Source organism: Coffea arabica, chromosome 4c (genome assembly GCF_036785885.1).
Source record: "Coffea arabica cultivar ET-39 chromosome 4c, Coffea Arabica ET-39 HiFi, whole genome shotgun sequence".
NCBI classification, from domain to species: Eukaryota; Viridiplantae; Streptophyta; class Magnoliopsida; order Gentianales; family Rubiaceae; genus Coffea; species Coffea arabica.
Genome location: NC_092316.1, coordinates 50,205,344 through 50,226,638, shown reverse-complemented (window position 1 = coordinate 50,226,638; position 21,295 = coordinate 50,205,344). Strand labels below are relative to the sequence as shown.

At 32.0% G+C, this 21,295-nt stretch overlaps 2 protein-coding genes and 1 non-coding gene across 8 annotated transcripts; 2 read left to right on the top strand and 1 right to left on the bottom strand.

Moving 5' to 3' along the window:
* Positions 1–3,620: 3,620 nt before the first annotated feature.
* Positions 3,621–10,432, top strand: LOC113738378 (uncharacterized). The gene is made up of 4 exons (XM_027265559.2): positions 3,621–3,820; positions 6,143–6,149; positions 9,840–10,027; positions 10,157–10,432. The coding sequence occupies exons 1-4, from the start codon at positions 3,694–3,696 to the stop codon at positions 10,300–10,302; spliced, it is 468 nt and encodes a 155-aa protein (XP_027121360.2). The 5' UTR covers positions 3,621–3,693; the 3' UTR covers positions 10,303–10,432.
* Positions 10,433–10,702: 270 nt separating this feature from the next.
* Positions 10,703–21,113, bottom strand: LOC113738377 (pentatricopeptide repeat-containing protein At1g74600, chloroplastic). 6 transcript variants are annotated; one of them, XM_072046298.1, is made up of 5 exons: positions 18,377–21,113; positions 17,885–18,055; positions 14,262–14,373; positions 13,515–13,695; positions 10,703–11,536 (listed from the first exon to the last, which is right to left on the bottom strand). In XM_072046298.1, the coding sequence occupies exon 1, from the start codon at positions 21,057–21,059 to the stop codon at positions 18,378–18,380; it is 2,682 nt and encodes an 893-aa protein (XP_071902399.1). In that variant the 5' UTR covers positions 21,060–21,113; the 3' UTR covers positions 10,703–11,536; positions 13,515–13,695; positions 14,262–14,373; positions 17,885–18,055; position 18,377. The 6 variants fall into 6 exon arrangements, with proteins under 6 accessions (XP_071902399.1, XP_027121353.2, XP_027121359.2 ...); XM_027265552.2 differs by lacking the exon at positions 14,262–14,373; XM_027265558.2 differs by lacking the exon at positions 14,262–14,373 and having other exon boundaries at positions 17,885–18,044.
* Positions 21,114–21,214: 101 nt separating this feature from the next.
* On the top strand, positions 21,215–21,295 carry TRNAL-CAG (transfer RNA leucine (anticodon CAG)). Its single transcript has one exon. It is a non-coding gene; the product is annotated as a tRNA-Leu (tRNA).

Genomic DNA, 21,295 nt, shown 5'->3' with positions numbered 1-21,295 from the left:
ACTGGTGAAACAGTAAAGAAAATTATGAGATGATCAGGACATTAAACGAATTGAACTTGGTAAAATTTTCAACCTTCTCTAGCATATAGCTAAGAATTGACAGCGAGACATAATTTCACCAAAACACTTTTCTTTTGAGAAGGATTAGGTTGGGTGGTAATATGAAAGGGGTTATACATAGGTGATTCTAAATTCAAAATCTCTCACTTATGAAAAAAAAACATTTTTGATAAAACATCATAATTTCATTAAAATATGCACTAATGGCATAAGTTACAATATCATACATACATACATATTAAAAAATAGATGTGAAGAATAATACTACATATCTAAAGGTGATGTTTTTGGTAAAACATCATCATTTCATCAAAAGTAATGACAGAAGTTACTTGATCAAACATCTATAGATATCAAAAAACAAATATGAAGAATGACTATTATAGATCAGATAAAAATTACACTGTAAAACTTCAACAATATTTTTAAAAATAAGATAAAATAATTGTAATCTTGTGAACATCTATGCATGTTTCTAATTAGCATAATTAACTATCTCAAGTATACCTGGCAATTGGGCGGGTTTTGGGCGGATTAATATTGGGTTTTCACTTAAATGGGTTATACCCAACCCGTTCAACTTTAGATTGGGTTGATTTTGGGTTGGGTCATATTGGGTTATCTCAAACCCATGACCCAAATATGACCCAACAAATTAATTAATACATTTTAATACATAAACTTTTTCACATACATTTTAACACACAAAATATTTTTTTTCACATACATAAATGTATTTTCAAAACACACAAACACACACTCACTTCTTAAGTTCCTTGGAAACACATCATAAATAGAATAATATTTTATATTGCTTGTATTGTGAATTTTAGATAATAAATTATACATTTAAATAGATTAGCTAAAAAAATTGTTTACTTTGTACTTTTTTTTAATATTACTAATTGATTGAAACTTATTTTTGTCATAACTTATTAACACTTTTACTATTCATATCTGTTTTATTGTAAATTTTAATATTCTATGTATATAAATTATTGAATGCTAGATTATATTATACTTGAAAATGTAAGTAAGAGACATATAATTTGTTGTATAATAATTTTGAAATTATAGAAAATAAGTTAGTACTTTAGTCCTTATATTCTCAAAAATTTTGATTCGACGTTGATTCTGCAAGTTGAGTCCTAACTTTACCCATTGATTCAATTAATTTTGTTGAAATTGCCTCTTCCATTAAGTTTAGTTACTTGTGCACACACTTGTTAGAAAACAGGATTTTGTGTCGGAATTTGTTTAGCTAGTGTAGTAATCTAGGTTCGAAGTGGATTCTCCCTCTTCTTGTTCCCTTGTGTCTCCATTGGATCCTTCCCTTTCCCATAGCCACTTTTTCCTTTACCATAAAAATTTTTTAAAAAAATACTTAAACAAATGATAGCCAACTATGTTGATTCGAAGTTAATATCATGATCTATATACATATAATATATATTAGAAGGTACTTTTTTATTGATTTGATATACATAATGCTATGGTCATATTAATATTTTAGAATTACCACAGTTCTAATATAAAGCAGAAAATATTATATACTTGTAAAAAGTACTAGTATTGGTTCCCAAAAAATTATTAAGGAAAATCCCAAACTTTTTAAGAAATAAATGAGAGGAGAATTCATGAACTATTGACATTTTTACCACAAAAAAAAGAAAAAAAAAGAGGAAAAAAAGAACATACTTTTAAAAGGCATTATAAATTATTATAGAAGTTGAGCAAGTTTAACTACTGTTATAAAAGTAAAATAAGCATGAGTTTTTATTTCAATTTTCTTTTTTATTTTAAATAAAAATTAAAAAATGATTGAAAAAATATATATATGAGAATTTTGAATACAAATTAATTAATTAATTATTAACACATGTCCAAATGTAAATAGTTGGGCATATGTGTATTAAATCTTGTATTTATTATTTTGAATTACTTTTAAACAAGTTGGGTATTGGGTACCCAAATAAAAAACTCAACCCGCCCAATGAATAAGTTGGGTTGTTCTTACCCAACTCAATAAAACCCATAACCCAATTGACCCAACCCATCCTCTAAAATTAGTGGGCGGGTTGGGTGGGTTGTTGGGTTTTGGGCTTTTTTGCCACCTCTAGTCTCAAGTCTTGATATTATAGTGAGATCTACCAAAAAGATTTAAGAAATTCCAAATTTAACAGTCAAAACTTCCAAAAAACAAAAGCTCAGATCTAATAAAAGAAAAAAGAAAAACTACCTAAACTCTCACTAGGAATCCATAGAAGAGAAGAAAACTGTTACTAGAAAATCTATGAAAGTAGAAGAAAACTCTCATTAGACAACTCTAAAAGAGAATATACTCTCATTAGGAAATCCTAAAAGAGGTTTTATTCATAAACGAAAAGAAACAAAAGAGAGGATTTCTCCCATGGGATTAGATAAAAAAAAATACATACATATATATATATATACATACACATATATATATATATATATATATATGATCTATCTCTTATGAGAGACTTGGAGGAAATTTTGGCTGAAAATTTTTTCTAGAGAGTTTTAAATGAAAACATAAAAAGAAGTACACTTTCAACTAACCATTAAAAGAAAAAATAAATTGATGATTTGATTGAGCCTAGCCTAGGTATGGCAATGGGGGTGCCCGCAAGGGGCTAATGGGGCGTGGTGTATACCCCCACCCTGCCACCCGCTAAAAAAATAAATATATAAATAAATAAAAATATATGTATATAATTATATATATATAATATTTAATTTAATTAGTTACAAACTTATGATTATGATATTATTAGTTATATGAATTATATAATGCATATTAGTATATGTAATATAATTGATATTATCAATTATACTAATAATTATATATGTCTACTAATAGAAATTATTAATTAGTTATACTAAATTTACTAATACATTTATACTAAATTCCTAATTACACTTAATACAATAATACTTTTTTCTCAAAAAAAAAAATACAAGCACAATAATGAATTAGTGATTGTATTTGTGCCGAAAGTGAAAACTTGACTACTTTAGTTGTATTTATTTTATCATGTTGGATAGTATTCAAATAATTTTTATTTGATTATTTTTATGAGTTTTAATTATGAAATTACAATGAATAATAAGTTGGTGATGTGTTGATATTTTAGTACTTGATTATCTACTAAAATTTAATTATAATAAAATTATATAACAAATTTTTATTAGTCCCGTGGGGGAAGCGGAGCGGAGCGGGGGAGGGGCACCCCTCCCCGCCCTTAATTGAGCTCCCCATTTTATACTGTGTAGAAATTGAATTTGGACAAATTCCATTGAAATTTCTGAATCATTCCAAATGCATAAAAGATCTACGCGCGTTCTTAATGGCTATAAGCAGCCTCCAAAACATGAGGGGTTCTTTTCCAGGAAAATCACAGAACGTTGAATAATGAGCAGTACTAGTATAGACTCGAATTTAAGCCGCCTGCGTCAACTCCCTCAGCTGCGTGGGAAATAAGTTCAGCGTTTACCTAGAAGACCTTAACCACCTATATAACAATGGCCAAAAGGCTTGCAAATTGCAAAGCATCCTTCAAGAACTAAATACACCAATTTTTATAGTACCAGTCATAGTTCCAATCAATTATGAGAGCAATGGCAGCCAAATCCTCCCAAGAGTCTCTACTTGTGGTTGCATTTGTTATCTTTGCAATCTTGGTTTCATCAACCATACCATCCCATGCAGCTGGAAGTTCTGGATTAACTCATCGAGGTACATCCAATTTTATGTTCTTGTGTGATTTTGCTAAGTCAATATATATATATATATATATATATATATATATATATATATATATATATAATTTTTTTGTAATTCAGTACTTTTTGGGTGAAGCAGAAATTATGCAGAAGCCGAGTTGTCCTCCATGTATATGTTGCCATAAAGAACTACCGCCACCGGATTGTTGCTACTGCGCCTGTTATGTTACTGAATCCGGAAATGAAGCTCCATGAAAATTGCACTCAGAGCCCTTCAATTTCGACAGAATTTTATCCTACAGTAGCAATGATATAATGAGCAAATTATGACTACTATTAATTTCCATGGTTTCATTTTCACTTGTTATAAGTAATGATGATGTCCAATTTTTTTTTGTTTTTTTGGGTTCGTTTGGATTCCTTGTTTTTGCCTCTGTTTTTGAAAAACTGTTTTTCACATTCCAAATGCTACAGTAAATGTGTATTTTCAAAATAACTCTAAAAACACCATATCCAAACATTATATCAAAAACAACTCCATATGCATATTTCAATTTGTATATTTCAATTATGTATATTATATATATTATATTAATATAAATTGAAAATTATATGTTTATATATTATATATTATATAAATATTTATATACATTAATATTATACATAATATAATATAATATACATAACATAATATACATAATATGTAATATTGTATACATAAATGTATAAATATTTATACATAATATATTATGTACATTATATTATAATAAATACATTATTAATGTATAATATTATTATGTACATTATTGTGTATAATAATGTATAATAATGTTATGTATATAATATATAATATACATAATATGTATAAATGTATATTATGTATAATATATTATATTATATATATACAATATTATGTATACTATACAAATTGAAAATTATATATTATATAAATATTTATATAATGAAATATACAATAAATATTACAAATTGAAATATTATATAAACACCATATTTATAATATTATAATATTTATAATTAATATTAATGTATATTATGTATATTATGTATATTAAATATTTATATATTATATATTTATTTATACATATTCTAAATATGTTATTTTATTTAAAAAATATTTTTATATATTTATGATATTTGTATATAAATATTATATATTATTATATTATACATTTATATAAATGTACATTTATACATAATATATATATATATTTATGTATATTTATAATATACATTTATATTATGTATTATATATAATATAATAGATTTATACATTTATATTAATATACATAATATTAATTTTACATTTATACATAATATTAATACATTAATACATTTATATTAACATATTAATACATTTATACATAATATTAATATATATTTATAATATATTAATTTATACATTTATATAACATTCATTTATAATTTATACATTTATAATAATATACACTTATATTGTGTATTATATATAATATAATACATTTATAATGCATTTATAGATTTTTATATAAATATATAAATATATTTATTTATAAATATTTATAAATGTATTATAAATGCATAAATGTATATTTATATAAAAATATAAAATTATAAATTATAAATTATATTTTATAATTTATACATTTATATAATATTCATTTATAATAATATACATTTATGAATATATTTATATTATGTATTATATATAATATAATACATTTATATATTTTTATATAAATATATTTATTTATGAATATTTATAAATATATTATAAATGTATATTTATATAAAAGTATAAAAATTATAATCCATAATTTATACATTTATACATTAATATAATATTCATTTATAATTTATTCATTTATAATAATATAAGTTTATAAATATATTTATATTATGTATTATATATAATATAATACATGTATATATTTTTATATAAATATATAAATATATTTATTTATAAATATTTATAAATGTATTATAAATGCATAAATGTATATAAATATAAAAATTATAAATTATAAAAATACTCAAAAACATGTTTTAAAAATACCTCTAAAAATAATCCAAAAAACATCTACACTAAGTTTTTCATATAGTTTTTGAAAAACAACCTCACAAACAACTAATCAAAACGGACTTGTATTTCAAAAACGAAATGCTACAGTGCTGTTTTTGAAAAACAATCCCAAAAACAGCTAATCCAAACGCAAGTTTTTTTGTTTTTGAAATGATGTATAATAAGCTGTCGATGATACCACACTCAAAATTACTCTTCTTGTTACACAATAATTTTTTTAGTCTATTGTTATGTCCTTTAAGATATGAATTTCAGTCTCTTGGTAAGTGGATTTACTCCAAATAAATTTGTTACTTAGAAATCATATCCACAAATGCTTGTAGATGCAAATTGTTGAATGCTAAGGTACAACTCAAAAAATTCCACCAAAAATATACAGGCGATAAATTTCATAAAACCAACAGATATGGGGAGATAATTTACACACATAATAACATGCAAGGAACAAGAGGAATAAATCAATAATATATATAAAAAAAATTACACATAATAATAAGTCTCTCAAGTTTTGCTCTTATCAACTAACTACAATAACATGACTCCCTATTTATAAACTAGATGACTTGATAACTAGTTTTACAATCATACAATTTTTTTTTAATAAAATGCTAATTTCTAAATAATAAAACTACCATAATTTGACTCAAATAGAATTACTAAAACCTTAACATGACTAAAATACTATTAAACAATAGTAATATAGAAACTTGTGTATCTTTTAGGTAGACATTGGGCCTAAAAGGGTCACCTGTATCACTTCGTAGTAGTGCATTGTGCAAGCTGAGTAAATGTAACATGATGAACATTAAAAGGAAGAAGAAGAAGGTAATATGATTGTAGGCTTCAAAATTAGGGGGGTAAAAAAAAGAGCATTCCTAGGTATAATAAGACCAATTTGTACAATTTCAATTTTTTTGCGTATAAATTCCGTTGATCTAACAGACTTGCAAAATGGATGCAGAAATGAGATCATCTCAATGACTTCATCTTCTTTCAACCAACTTCTTGAGCTGATTTGAAACCTGTCATTGTCTATTGAAAACAAAGTTGAATACAGTTGCAACGTACAATTATCTCTTACTTACAAGTGTGTGGTGATTGAATTGATTCATCAATGTAATATTACGATTTCTATAACTAGATATAAAATTTAGGAAAAAATTCTATGATCCCTTCTGATTACCATTCCTTCAATTTGTCTCTCTCACTAAAGATAATAATTTAAATTTTAAACATTCAATAATATTTAATTTAAGGGTCAATAATACTTCTTTCACCGTCTGAACGCGAATGTGACTTATGAGTGTGGTGATGTCCATAATTGACTATACAATCTCTCATTTAAAGTAGCCAGCCAACAGGTAAGGGCGGCTTTTATTTGTTTATTTTTTTTTTGTAATGGTGTCATCCAAGACATTATTTAATGGTCTATCGCATCACCACCACAAATCATACTTTCAGAAGTTAACACTCCTCTTATAGAAAGAAGGACAACTATGCCCTATTTATTATAGGGAAAATCGTCAAAACATCCCTCACATTTTATAAAATAACTTTTTTCATCCCTCACTTTTAAAAGTATAATTTTATGTCCCTTATATATTCACATCGATCAAATTTAGTCCCTAACTAGGTTTCTGATCATTTTTTGGCCGGAATTCATCACGTGCAAGGCACGTGATCATTTTTTAAGGGTAAATTTGTCAAATTATATTTTACATAATCTGATCTATAGTCCTCCACATTTTATAAAATAAATTTTTTCGTCCCTCACATTTTATAAAATGATTTTTTCATCCCTCACATTTCACAAAATGAATTTCTCCATCCCTCACATTTCAAAAAATAAATATTTCCATCCCTCACTAATTATGTATGTGAGGGAAACCCTAAAAAAAAATGTGTGTGTATACATTTTGTTTAAACACATGTATATGTCTGTTTGATTTTACTTAATAATACGAATAGCATAAATATATGTATATGTCTATTTGATTTCACTTAATAATACGAATACTATATATTATACGTGATCATTTGATTTCATATGGTATTAGCTGGTAAATAATCTTGCATTCATTGTCAAGTTAGCCAATAAAGCTATTTTCAGTCAAAATACAATAAGAATATACAAATTAAGGTTCTATTGGTAAATATTAGTCATAATCATACAAAAAGAGAAGATAGCCCACAACCTGGGCCTAATTACATACATGTATTTATGCTATTATTATTAAGCACAATCAAATAAACATATACGTGTGTTTAAAAAAATGTATTCACACACATAATTAGTGAGAAATGAAAAAATTCATTTTTTGAAATGTGAAGGATGGAGAAATTCATTTTTTGGAGAAATTCACCTAATTGATTTCCTAATTTTCCCTTTTTGCCCTTTTTGTTCTTAATTCTTTCACGCCACCACTTTTGCTCAATTATACAAGCAAGAAAAATATGCACTATATCTCTAGAAAAATCTAACTTGATTAGTTAATAGTTTCTTCGTATTATTGTCGTAGGTGATAAATAAATATTTTTTATAAATATTCATCAAAGAATATATATATATATATATGTATGTATGTATATTGGTATTGCATGACAGTATGTTGCAAGAATCGAAAGGTATTTTGCAATTTTTCTTGAACGGAAATTTCATTCTCACCGTCTCCTTCCAATTTCTATTTCTACCTCCCATCCATTCCTCTCCTCAAAAAGATTACAAAAGAAATTTTTTTTCTTTTAATTAAGCCATTAATAAATAGATGGACTGTAAACAACTACTTTAACACCTCACCAGTTTAAGTAAGAGGAAAAAAAGGAAAATAAGAGGAAAAGGCTAAGAAAAATATTTAAATTGTTTGGTGTATTTCTGCCAATCAATGCCTCAGCTCTTAAAGCTAGATTACATGCTGATAAACAAAGGGAAAAATAAAAGTAATCAATAGGGCAAAACTTTTTCCTGTTAAGGTGAAAGGGTTCACTAAAATTAATTCTCAGTCGATTGGCATCAATTTCATTTTTTCCTTCTAATTTTAAAACCAAGGCCAGGATTATTACAACCTTATGGGAGCTTCAGTCCAAGCAAAAATAACAAAAAGAGAAAAATCCTAATAGTCAATAACAGTAGTATATATGAGCTTCAATCTTCAAGAAGTGCAAGTGAAAAAACGGTAGACAAGTTGACTTGGTGCGTCAAAGTCAACCAAAATATTTTCCTTTAAGTCAGTCAAAATTAACCTCCCTAGATGCTAGACCAAACCATGGTTACACAAAAGAAAAGAATTTTGATGAAATTATACATATGATTATAGTAAACTCATAATGGTTTCACTATTACACGCAGATTATAACTTATAACTCAAATATAATATACAAAAAACTCACAAAAAAAATGAATAAAGACTGTAATTAATAACCGATGAATATTGGGATCAAAACTAGCATCTAGTTAAAACACGTTCACGTATAAAAAATCACGTTATGCATGCAAATGTAGATCAATTAAAAAACATAATGACAGCCAAAAGGTTAAGAAAAACTATCCTTGTTTCCAAGAAATCGCACTCAAGGAGTTTGTTAACATTCAAATTAATTCGTACTTCATTTTTGACCAAAAAAATATAAACAATTGCATTCTTATCTTCAAATTAGGATCTCATCATGCGATACCCTTGACAAACTTTTGGTGTGGGTCATGTCAAGTTCACCGATTACAGTTAAAATGGTTCCATTGTCAAACACCAGTTTCGAGTTTTCCTCTTGGGTACGCAAGTGATCATAGTTTGAATCCAGACTCCAAGACTTTGAATGAAATGAACGGAAATTCAATACTAGTAATTAATTCCAACTACGCCTTTGCAGTTTAGACTTAGGACCATGACAAGTTTGAAAACGAATGCATTAGTTTAAGTTAGATAAGAGAAAAGGAAAAAAAAAAAACTATTTTAAGTTGGATATTTACAATATTTTATGGTTCTCCAACCCCTATAAAATATGCCCAGAATTTGACATCCGAATGCACCAAACAGTTTCTGCAGACAATGGCACTGAATTCTTCTATGAGGGCTGCTGTGGCCACACTTGTTCTGTTCTCCATTGTTCTCACTTTACCATGTGAGGCAACAAGACCAACCCCAGGTACTGAATTCCTCATCAAGATCTGCTAGAGCAAACTTCTTGATCAATATTTAACGTTAAACTATTTATGCAGAAAACAGTTTTGTATTTTCATTGATTTATGTGTTTTATTTTTGGTTTTGCATGCAGAGCTTATTAGGCGACCCCCGATTGTTTGTCCTGCCTGTGTTTGCTGTGCACCAGCGCCTCCAGGCTCATGTTGCCCCTGTCGCTGTCCTCCTGGAGTGGGAAGCCCTATCGGCTACGCAGCTGAAGCTGATAACACTTCGCCATGACTTGACCGGCACAAGTTTGTTTACTTTTCTACTTGTGTGTACCCTTCCAAAGTACCAATGTACTAGCATGATAAACATATCCAATTTCGATTGGATACCATGTTGAAGTGAAATACCTGATTACGAATAAGTCTCGTTAGACTCTCTCTCTCCGTAATTTGGGATAAAATAAATTATACAATTGTTATCATTTTTGAATTAAAAAAAAAAAGAATATGGGGGGGGGGGAGGGAGTTTAAAATCCCTGCTTTCACTGTTATTTGCATGTATTTTTTTTTTTATTTTGTTGATCAATATATTGGGCTAATAGGAATACATATTGTGATACTGGGTAACTTGGACTTTGTGTGATGCTTGTCCTTAAAAATCAGATCGGGCACACTAAAAACAGGCATCAAAATGAACGAAAAAGATAATATGCAATATCAAATCAATGAGAAAAAAGCAAACTAGAGGTTTCTTTGCTTAATAGTATCAATTAAATCAACACCCCAGAATCAACTTTCGACCAACTACAACCGTCATAATTTGACAGTACAAATTAGGATTGGTGAAAAACTATGGATTTACGTATTCTTATCTCTGTTCTTGGCTTCAACTAGGTAAGGGAAGCAGCAGACAATAGTGAAAGTGCATTTTTGCTGACAAAAAACCAAGAGGCCCTGTAAACTTTTTTTCCTTGTCTTTTATTGACCAACGTAAACCAGTCACTGTTCACGAGGCTTCGTGCTTTACCCTCAATGAGACCTTAGAACCCCATTAACTAGGCAAGACAGGCATTTAAGCTCCTCCCCAGGGGAAGACTTGCTTTGTACTCGCACTTGCCTGGCTAGCGTTCCATGTCGGCCCACCTCGAGGAAATATTTACTTCAGTCCTAGAAGGTAGATAGACGAGGCAAGGCACCGGTTCACTGTTACATGATTTTGTTTTATCCTTTCTTGTTTCTCGGGGTTTGATCAGCAAATATTGCTATAGAATCGGTGATATTGGATTCCATTCCATTGCCAGAAAGATCATTACAAGCGCCTCATTGTTTCATATCCTGGACTTTGTAACCGTTATGCAGGTGAGAGTTTTACAGCGTTAAAATCAGAGTCTTTTGAAGAAGCATGTGAAAGCTCTCAATGGCAAAAGGCAAAACTGCAACTCCGTTCCCCCATAAATGCTAACGAGAGAATATCTAGCCACTCCTCTTATGTTTGTTAGCAAACTCCAAAAAGCAGACTTTGTTACCTGCACAGGAGGACACAGCTTAATTGACAACGTAAAAATCTGATAAGATAACCAAGGTTTAGTAAAGTATCTTGATCTAGTCAGGGAGCTGGAAGCTTGCATCATGAGAATGAAAGAGCAATTATAGCTTTTCTCTCCTCTCTCCGTCATGGTTTGAAGTCGCGGTCCCGGTCCTGATCCTGGTTCAGACCATTCCACATCGATCTCGACATATTGGTCAAGGTTTCAGTGAGACGCAAATTTTAAAATATTTAATATTCTAAAAATTGTAAATAATATTCAAAAATATGCTAAACAAAAATAATTAAAAATTTAATTAAAAAAAATCTGTAAAATATAAATTTGTGAGTTGACTTAAAATGACTCGAGCCGACTTGGCCGAGTCTATAGACTTCTCGGCTGAGTTCTCGACGAGTTAAGTATCTAGGAATCATCTCATCCTGATATCGTATCGGAGGGGTCCGTTCCGATGACGATTCGGCCGAGTCGTCTTGGTCTCGGCCGAGACTTTGAACCATTCCCTGTAGATACTTTGAAGCTTCAGGGGATGTTTACAATCAAAAGCTACTTTAGCGAAACAAAAGGTTTCCATATAATATGCTGCATACTAGCTCCTTACAGCCAAAAGTCAAAGCTAAATAAATTAAGCTGTCAAAATTGCATGAATTTCACCCAAAGTAACTACCTCACTCGTACTAGATTCAGAAATAGTATACAATCTGAGCGAACTCTTTGAAGTTAGGCTTCAACATTTATTCTTTAGCAATGATGAAATCTTCTAACAGATTCCTACCACACACTATACATACAAGATACATGTGAACAGATCCTACACATGTTTAGCCGCACCAAGATTTTCCTCAAGCCATCCATCACAACTTCCTTGAGAGTAGGGCTGTCAACGGGCCGGGTCCGGGCCGGAATTCATTATTCCGGACCCGGACCTGAATTACTATGCCGGATCCAGATCCGACCCGTTTACCCGACGGGTCTTTTATTCTATGTTCCGGATCCGGATCCGGCGGGTCCCTGATCCGGATTCGGGTTTACCCGAACAAATTTATCAAATTTTATAATTTCTAATAAAAATGAGAAAAAAATATATTTGTAAACTAATTTCTAACTAATGCAAAGAAAAAACCAAATAAGAAAAGAAATCAAATTAATTTTATTAAAATACATCACCCTAATCAAATTATATTGATAAATATATATTTTTTAAATTATTAATTCATTTATATCCGGATCCGGGTCTAATACGGGTCGGAATACTATATTCCGTATCCGACCCGTTTTTTTGTTTGACAAAACGGATCCGGATCCAGATCCGGGAAACGGAATTAAATCCCTACCCATACCCGCAATAATTTCACGGATCCGGTCCGAATCCGGGTCTAGACCCGACCCGTTGACAGGCCTACTTGAGAGACTCATCACAACTTGAGCAAAGTCAATCAAGTTGATGTGACATTGCATTGCACCTAGAAAGAGCAGAGACATATTTTAAGTTCCATGCGAGGATTTACATCTTCCTCGTGTTTCTTCCCTTGACTTTTCTATCGATGCGCTGAAAAATAGTTTGTGAAATCGTCAATTATTTATTTTTATTTCCGAAAGCATCATGTTACTTTGCTCTTGCCAAATAAAACACTACAGCTACACCTAATTTGCACTCAAATCATTGCCCTTTTGTGTGGGCACATATCCAATCCAGCCATTTGAGTTTTCTTGAGTTTAAAAGAGATCTCATACACCATTTGGCAAGAGTAATTACCATATTCAAATGGCTGATACACAATGTGAAAAGAGATGATTTAATAATTTTGCTAAAAAGATTGGAGGAAAAAAAAAGTGCTAATAGCACCAAAGTAAAAAGGTTACTAGAAGTAAGTCTCATTTTGCTTGCCTTTAAACAATGAAGAGCAATTGTAGAAGATAACATTTCAATTCAACCATGCAAAATTGCCAGTAAAAGTACCTGAATTGATCATCCCAAAGGGGCCTTCAACTTGCAGATTCAGTTGAGAGAGAATCTTCAACATCCATGATGCATGTGGTTTGCAAGTTTAATAGACTAGCTAATGAAACTTACAATTGGTTGAAACACCTTTCAAATGTAAGTTAAGTAGGAGACCAAAGCTCTTGTAAACTACCCAACCCTGCAGGAGTACAAGATACGTTTAATAGCTTTGTCCTCTCAAATTTTCAGAAGATAAATGGCATAACTTGTCTGATTTTTTCTGTAGATCCAAATAAATAGAATCTGTTTAAGAGGGAGAAATATTGAGAATGGGAAAAAAGAAATAAAGGACATCTGTAGGATTCTCCAGATAGCATGCAACGATTTGATTATGAATCTTGCTCGCCTAGGCTCCTTAAAAATAATAAGCAATCTCTTTTTCTTTCTATTTTCTTTTCCCTTCCTTTATCCTGATCCTCATGATACATTTTGAATATTAAAATGGAAGCATGATGCAGCAAGAAATCTGCCTTGTTGCAGACCATTTAATGGAGATTTTTTAAGCACAGCACTGTGGCATAAGCGAAGTTAACATAAACAAGAATGAATGTAAATATTTGCCAGGCGAGACAGGAAGCTATAGCCATGTTGGTCCATCTTAGCATTTCAATGAATTAAGGCTAAGTTTATAAACTGCATAAGTGCATAGGCAATACCAGAAATGTATCACTAGTGAAATAAGTCGCATCCGTTTGTTAATGATACCTTACATGCCAGAAAAATCTAAGCATCACTTGGAAGCAATGCAAAACCCCAATCTGCATTCAGCATCCATTATTTTAGCTTGTAATTTAAGTAGCATGTACTGCCCAGAAGACTGAATATCAATCAGAGTCATACTCCACTCACCAAGATACAAAACAATTCATATACAATACAAATTAATTGTAAATAAAAGCATACAGTCACAACAATAACTCATTTTGAATACTGTGCAGTCTATAGGATTAACTAAAGGTAAACCTCAAGTGCCCAATGGAATGTTCAAGTATATTGGTGAAATGTATTAGGAAACTCAAAAACTGCAGTCAAGGAAAATAAAGAATGAAGGAGTTGAAACAGAACAAATAGAATTTACTGTGTTTGAAAATCCTTTCTGTCGACAAATGCAAAACTCAAATTTCAGGTGCCAATATTTAGGATTGAAAGAAAAGTTCCATGCATCTCTTACACTGCTAAAATTTACACATACTCCCATAAATTTTAAGGCTAGTAGTTACACTTTTCTTCTTTTCTTTCTAAGATCAGATGCCAATCAAGAATTATCAGGATCTTGGCAGGAATAAAAGAAAGAAAATAATCCAAAAACAAGACATGCAGAAGCAGAAAATACATAACAAACCGGTTCAGGTGTTGTGTAGTTCAAATTAGTGGAAAGGAAATAGTTATGCAATAAAATTCGGAAAAACTTCCTTGAAACCATCTGTTTTGGAAATAATTGCAAACAGAAAAACTTCCAACTGTTAGAAGGTAAGAAAACTCAAGCAAACTCATGCATTTGTTGCACTTAGATTTCAAAAGAAAGGAAAAAAGAAGAACGAAAAGCTTTCTGTGACTGGAAGGTCGGAAAACATGAGGAACTTGGTATCCTCCATCTATGTAGCATTCCAATTTTAAAAGAAGAAGAAGAAACCAAAGAATATCAAAGATGGTAAAAATTGGGAAATATGTATAAAGAGTTTTGCTGAAGAGACAATAACAAGAACCTGCGTATATGTAGTATTTTAGGTACATATGTTTAAGAGATTAGAAGGAGATGCATACTTTGTGGTCAAAGAGGATGACCAAAGTTGTCTACTGTTTTAACATAACCATGCCCTCAAACAGCAAACTAACTTCAAATATTGTGCATTTAGCATAATTTGATTTAACGTCTCTGTCTTCTCCCAATATGATTATGCCTAAACTTAGATATCAACTGCAATGGTGAAAAGATCAGTTAAAGAAAACCAACTTGTTTGGGTAGGAAATGGGGCACAGAAATTGGCAAGTTATATTGAAGGATAACTACAATATGTCGATAAGGAATTACAGATTGGCATACACAGTTCCATCAGCTACTAGATGCAAGTCCAAAATTAAATGCATCTAATGAATCCCAATAAACTGATAACATTATTACTCAAAGGTCCTAAAAACCTAGCCTATGTTAATTGCCAAGTGAGTTCTGCTTAGTTCACACGGTTAAAGGTACTACAGAAGCCTCTGATTATTTAACAAGAGGCTTGCAGAAATAACTTATTCTTTGAAAGAAAAAACTTCAAGATCAAGTGCCTGAAACTAGAAAAACATCACTGGTGACTATTCCCATCTTTCAATGGCCATTGTTCACACTTATGCTAGCTAGTTACAAACTTACAGTACCAAACCAGGAGAAGAAATATCTAATATTTCATGTCAGGAGGGTATAAATAATTACCACAAACAGATCAACTTCCTTTTCTCATAGGCAAGCAAAAGTTATATTCCATTTATTTGAAAGACAGGAAAAGTCCCATGAAGCACAAGGATCCTTTTCAAAGAATGTATTCATAATATTAGGAACACAATCTACAAAGTGCCCTTTGAAGCCCTTCATCTAATTTATTCAGCAAAACACTTTTGAGCAATCTCACAGGGTCAATTCACATAATATTTCATTTTTTTTTTGTTTCAAAATGAAGTTTGACACAAGAAGGCATCTGTCTTACTAAGTGTATATTGATGCAATCAGAGAAAGATTAACAAGTTGTTATTCATAGAATGCAGAACTTAACAATAAGTCCCGCAAGGAAAGCTCAATTCCACCCCATTTTCAGGACAACAGTAAACAGATGCACTTTTAGTAGCAAATACAAATGGAAAGAGGAATTATTAACATATCACAACCGTCTAGCATGAAGAGAGTAAAAAGGAAAATAACAAAAAGGAAATATCTTTGTAACGCCGGCACTTTCTCCCTCCCTATTCTTTTAACTAACTAAAGCAGTTCCTTTTGGTTCTTCATTTTGTAATATTGCTAATCCTTGTTTATCAGAAGCTTTGTTCTTTGGCTAAACATTCTTAAAGACAGGAAAACATCATTTATTTTTCTTTTTAAGCACATGGAGCTCCAAGACGATATACTCAGATAACTAAAGATGGAAGCTTCTCATTGAGGAAATAACAATTTCAGATACGAGAGCATTCAAGCGTTCTTATGTTGACCCCATGAGTGTGACTCAGCTGATTATCTGAGATTTGAGAAAATTGTGGCTGGTTGGAGGCCAGTGAACAGGCAGCAGGACAATCTCAATTTGTGCTCAGAGTTAGGAGTTTCTTTAGTTGTTTTTTATCCTATATAATTAGTATAGCAGTGTTGGTTCTTTTACTGTACTCTCTGCTTTGTTCTTGATGTAAATGACCTCAGGGAGTCCCCAACTGTTGTGTACGTTTTTAGTTCTTATCAATAAAAATATGGAGCTTACCCAAAAAAAATTCAGGGATGATGGCATTTCAAAGAATATTTACTATTGTAGTATTTGAATCTTACTTTCCAAGTTCTACTTGAAGAAGTTCAACAATCACCTAAATTGATGCATCCAATCGAGGAACAGAAAGTTTTGACAGTAGATCAAATTCCCCATTTACAGTACATGTGCACTAAAAGAATTTTAATGTTAGACAAAAACCTACAAGCGATGGAATCTGATCTGTGAAGGAAAGCCAAGTTCAGTTTATTCAAGAATTGGCTTGAACCGCAGAACAGTACGATCATAATTTAACAATGCATCTAGAAAATTCATGCTTGAAAAAGTTCCTATATTCTGACTACCTCCTAGTTTTCCACGTGAACAACAATATCTTAGCAATTGCAGCTCTTACTATGGAGCTTAAGTTATAGATTTCTTCCTCCTAATTAAATGTCTTACAAAGATATTGTACATATGTTGCTTCGTGAACTGAAGAGAATGCAACTTTCATTGGCATACCATCCCACATGACAATTTCTAGGTAAACAGAGGCAGAAGGCCTAAAATGGAAAATCAAACTCGATAACTGTGTCTGACTAAGCAGAACAAATTCTGTTTCCTCAATCAATTTCATTGACATACCATCCCATGTGACAATTTCCAGATAAATGGAGGCAGAAGACCTAAAATAGAAAATCAAACTTGATAAATGTTTCTGAATAAGCAGTACAGATTCTGTTCTGAGTGCTATATCTTATCTCTTAAGCCTCTCATAGCCTTCAGAGTAGTGAAAATCAGAGCAATGGAAAACAAAATATTTATTATATTCTTTTATGCAAGCCACAAGGCATTAATAAAAGAAAAAATGACTAAGTTGTATGAACCCCAAGAACTTACTTTGTAAAACAGAAGCAGGTATTCTCCGTAAAAATGAATCTGGAATTTTTCTGCTCAATTGTCCAAGTATACAAACATGCAATTGTCCAACTCCCTGAGATTGAATGTCTTGACCACTTCTGGAACTTCATCCACGTGTAATAAAAGTACGAATTGGATTCTGCTCAATTACTTAACATAGCAAGTGAAAGATATATGAGGATGCAAAGAGAAAATCAGCTACAAAATTCCACCAGAAGATATTGTGCTTGTAATTATTCTCAATATCGGAAGTGCATATTCCAAGCTAAAGAGTGAAGTGGTGCAGTTGCAAGTAGATGGGAAGAAGAGGATCCAAGAGATCCCATTAAACTGATAGTCCAACAAACCACATATGCTTCTTTTTCATAGTTTGTCAATTTACTCCAGATCACCTCTTGACTTCCCAAATCCGAGACATTTTAATCCATGTAGTAAATGGAAAGATAATTTCATAAAACCATAATATTGTACCTTATAAAGAACTCCATCCAGGTTCCTTTATCACTTCAGTTCCTGCCATTTCACTTCTGAGCTTCAGAACATTGTCCCACTGGCCCATGTCAGCACAGATGTTTGCCATAGAGACATAAGTTCCTGCTTCATGTGTCTCCAACTCCATGGCCTTTTCAGCCGCTAGCTTCGCAAGATCCACGTCACCGTGTACTTTGCAAGAAGCCAGTAGTGTTCCCCATATGAGTGCATCAGGTGTTATTGGCATGGAAGTGATAAAGCTTTCAGCATCCTTCAATCTTCCTGCACGACCAAGAAGATCCACCATGCAGGAATAATGTCTATAACCGGGCTCAATTCCATAGTCCTTCTTCATTGAAGAAAAATGAAAGAATCCTTCTTCAATCAAACCACAATGACTACACGCTGATAGAACCGCAACAAATGTCACTGAATCAGGGTTGGTACCTGACTCTTTCATGAGTTCATAAATTTGTAAAGCATCTGTCCCTTTTCCATGTCGAGCATAGCTTGCAATCAAGGCTGTCCAGCTAATAATGTCAGGTGCCTTAATTTGTTGGAATGCTTTACGGCAATCCTCAATACTTCCAATTTTTGAGTACATAACAAGCAGTGAACTTCCAACAGATACTTCTGACTCAAAACCCATTTTAATGACCTGGGCATGAATTTGACTACCAATGCCTAATCTACCTAAATCTGCGAGACATCCAATGACGCCTGACAATGTGAAGGCATCAATAACCAAACCATCGACAAGCATATCACAGAAGAGGTGAATTGCCTCCTCAGGGTGACCACCTTGTGCATACCCCGAAACCATAGCAGAACCCATGAACTGGTCCTTTCTGGGAATCATGTCAAACACTCTCCTTGCAGAGCATAGAATGCCACATTTTGAGTACATACTAACCAGTGCACTGCCTACGGAGGCTTGGTCGCCCATATAGTTCCGAAGACTGAATCCATGTACTTCTCTCCCAGTCCTTAACAAACAAAGAGCAGAACATGCAGTGAGAATGGCAGTTAAAGTCATCTCATTAGGCACAATTTCTTCAGATAACATCTCTCTAAAACAATAAATGGCTTTAGTTGCACTGCCATTTTGAACAAAACCGGTAATCATTAAGGCCCATGAAATGGTATCTTTGCGTTCAAGTAGATTAAAGACATTATAAGACTCTTCTAAGCTCCCACACTTGGAATACATTGTGAAAAGAGAACTGCCCGCAGAAACATCAAAAACTAGCCCAGTCTTAATGGTATAGGTATGGATCTGTCTCCCCATATTTAGAGAGTCAATAATACCTAAGACACTAGTGGTACAGAACTTATCAGGTTTGACATCCTCCTGGAGCATTCTATGAAACAAATTAACGGCCTGTTTGGAACTTTTGTGCTGAGCAAAAGCAGAAATCATTGTACCACAGGTACTGAGGTGCTTCATACCTTCACTATCTTGAAAAACTATCTCAGATGCATCAATTGCTCCAATCTTAGCATAAAAATTGATCAAAGAAGCTTTCACCACTGAGTCTGAGTAGAACCCAGTTTTAAAAATCCAACAATGAATTTGAATTGCCTCCTTAACTGCATCAGGATTTGCGCAAGCAATAAGAACACTTGTGATAGTGTACTGATTAATGTCCACATCCACATTTCTCATTTGCCTAAAGAATTCAACAGCAGATACAAAATCACCATTCTGAGCAAAACCAGAGATCATAGTAGTCCATGAAACAACATTGCGGACAGGCATGAACCAGAATTGTCTAACAGCATCATCCATACACCCAGATTTAGCATAAAAACTAAGAATAGCAGTGCCTAAGAAAAGATCTTCTTTTATACCACACTTAATCATCCATGATTGAACCCCTCTACCAAAATCAAAATCTTTAAGAGCAGCACAAGCAGTTACAACACTTGAAATAGTAAATTCATTAGGCATGATTAGCCGATGGCACATGTTACTAAAAATATCCAAAGCAACCCAATACTCCATATTTTTCACGGCTCCGGAAATAATAGCGTTCCAACAAGCCACATTGTCACAAGGAACATCATAAAATACCCTCAAAGCATTGTCAAACCTACCACTCTCCGAAAACAGACCCATCATTCCAACCCTGACATACCCATTCGAAAGAAATCCCTTTTTTATCGAAAGCCCATAAATTTGCTCTCCCCGCAGCACGCATCCCAAAGCTCCACACGCAGAAAACACACTCCCATAAGTATACTCCCCCATTTCCAAACCAAACCGATGCATCTCACAAAAAGACCTCCATGAGTCCTCAAACAACATATTTTTGTTACAACCAGACAACATCAAATTCCAAGAAACAGAATTTGGGTCAGGAATTTCATCAAATAAGTTAAATGCATATTTTGTACTACCACATTCAAAGTAACAATCAAGCAAATAATTTGTTCGAAACATATCCAAGTAAAGATCATGGGTTCTCAGTAAATTTGCGTGAACGATTTTAGTATCTTTAAGCTTGACTTTTCTTGGCTTGTTGGGGTCCTTAAGGATGTGAAAAGGGTTCGGTTTGGTGACATTATTAACATTTTGGTCGCAAAAAATTGATGGGTTTTCACGTACTGGAAGGGATGAGACAAATCTGCGGCCTAAAGCTGAGATTTTGGGTTCAAAACGCCGAGGAATGTGGAAATTCATTTGGGTTCATGTGAAGACAGAAAAAATTGAGAAAGAAATTATTTGGCATTGGTTTGAAATTTGAATAGCGCGGAACCAAATGATTGGGTTAAAAATTAAAATGTTTCACCAGTGAATACGTTCATATATATTCTGAACAAAGCTTTGACATGGATGTCAAGATGGCCGAGTTGGTCTAAGGCGCCAGTTTCAGGTACTGGTCCGAAAGGGCATGGGTTCGAATCCCATTCTTGACA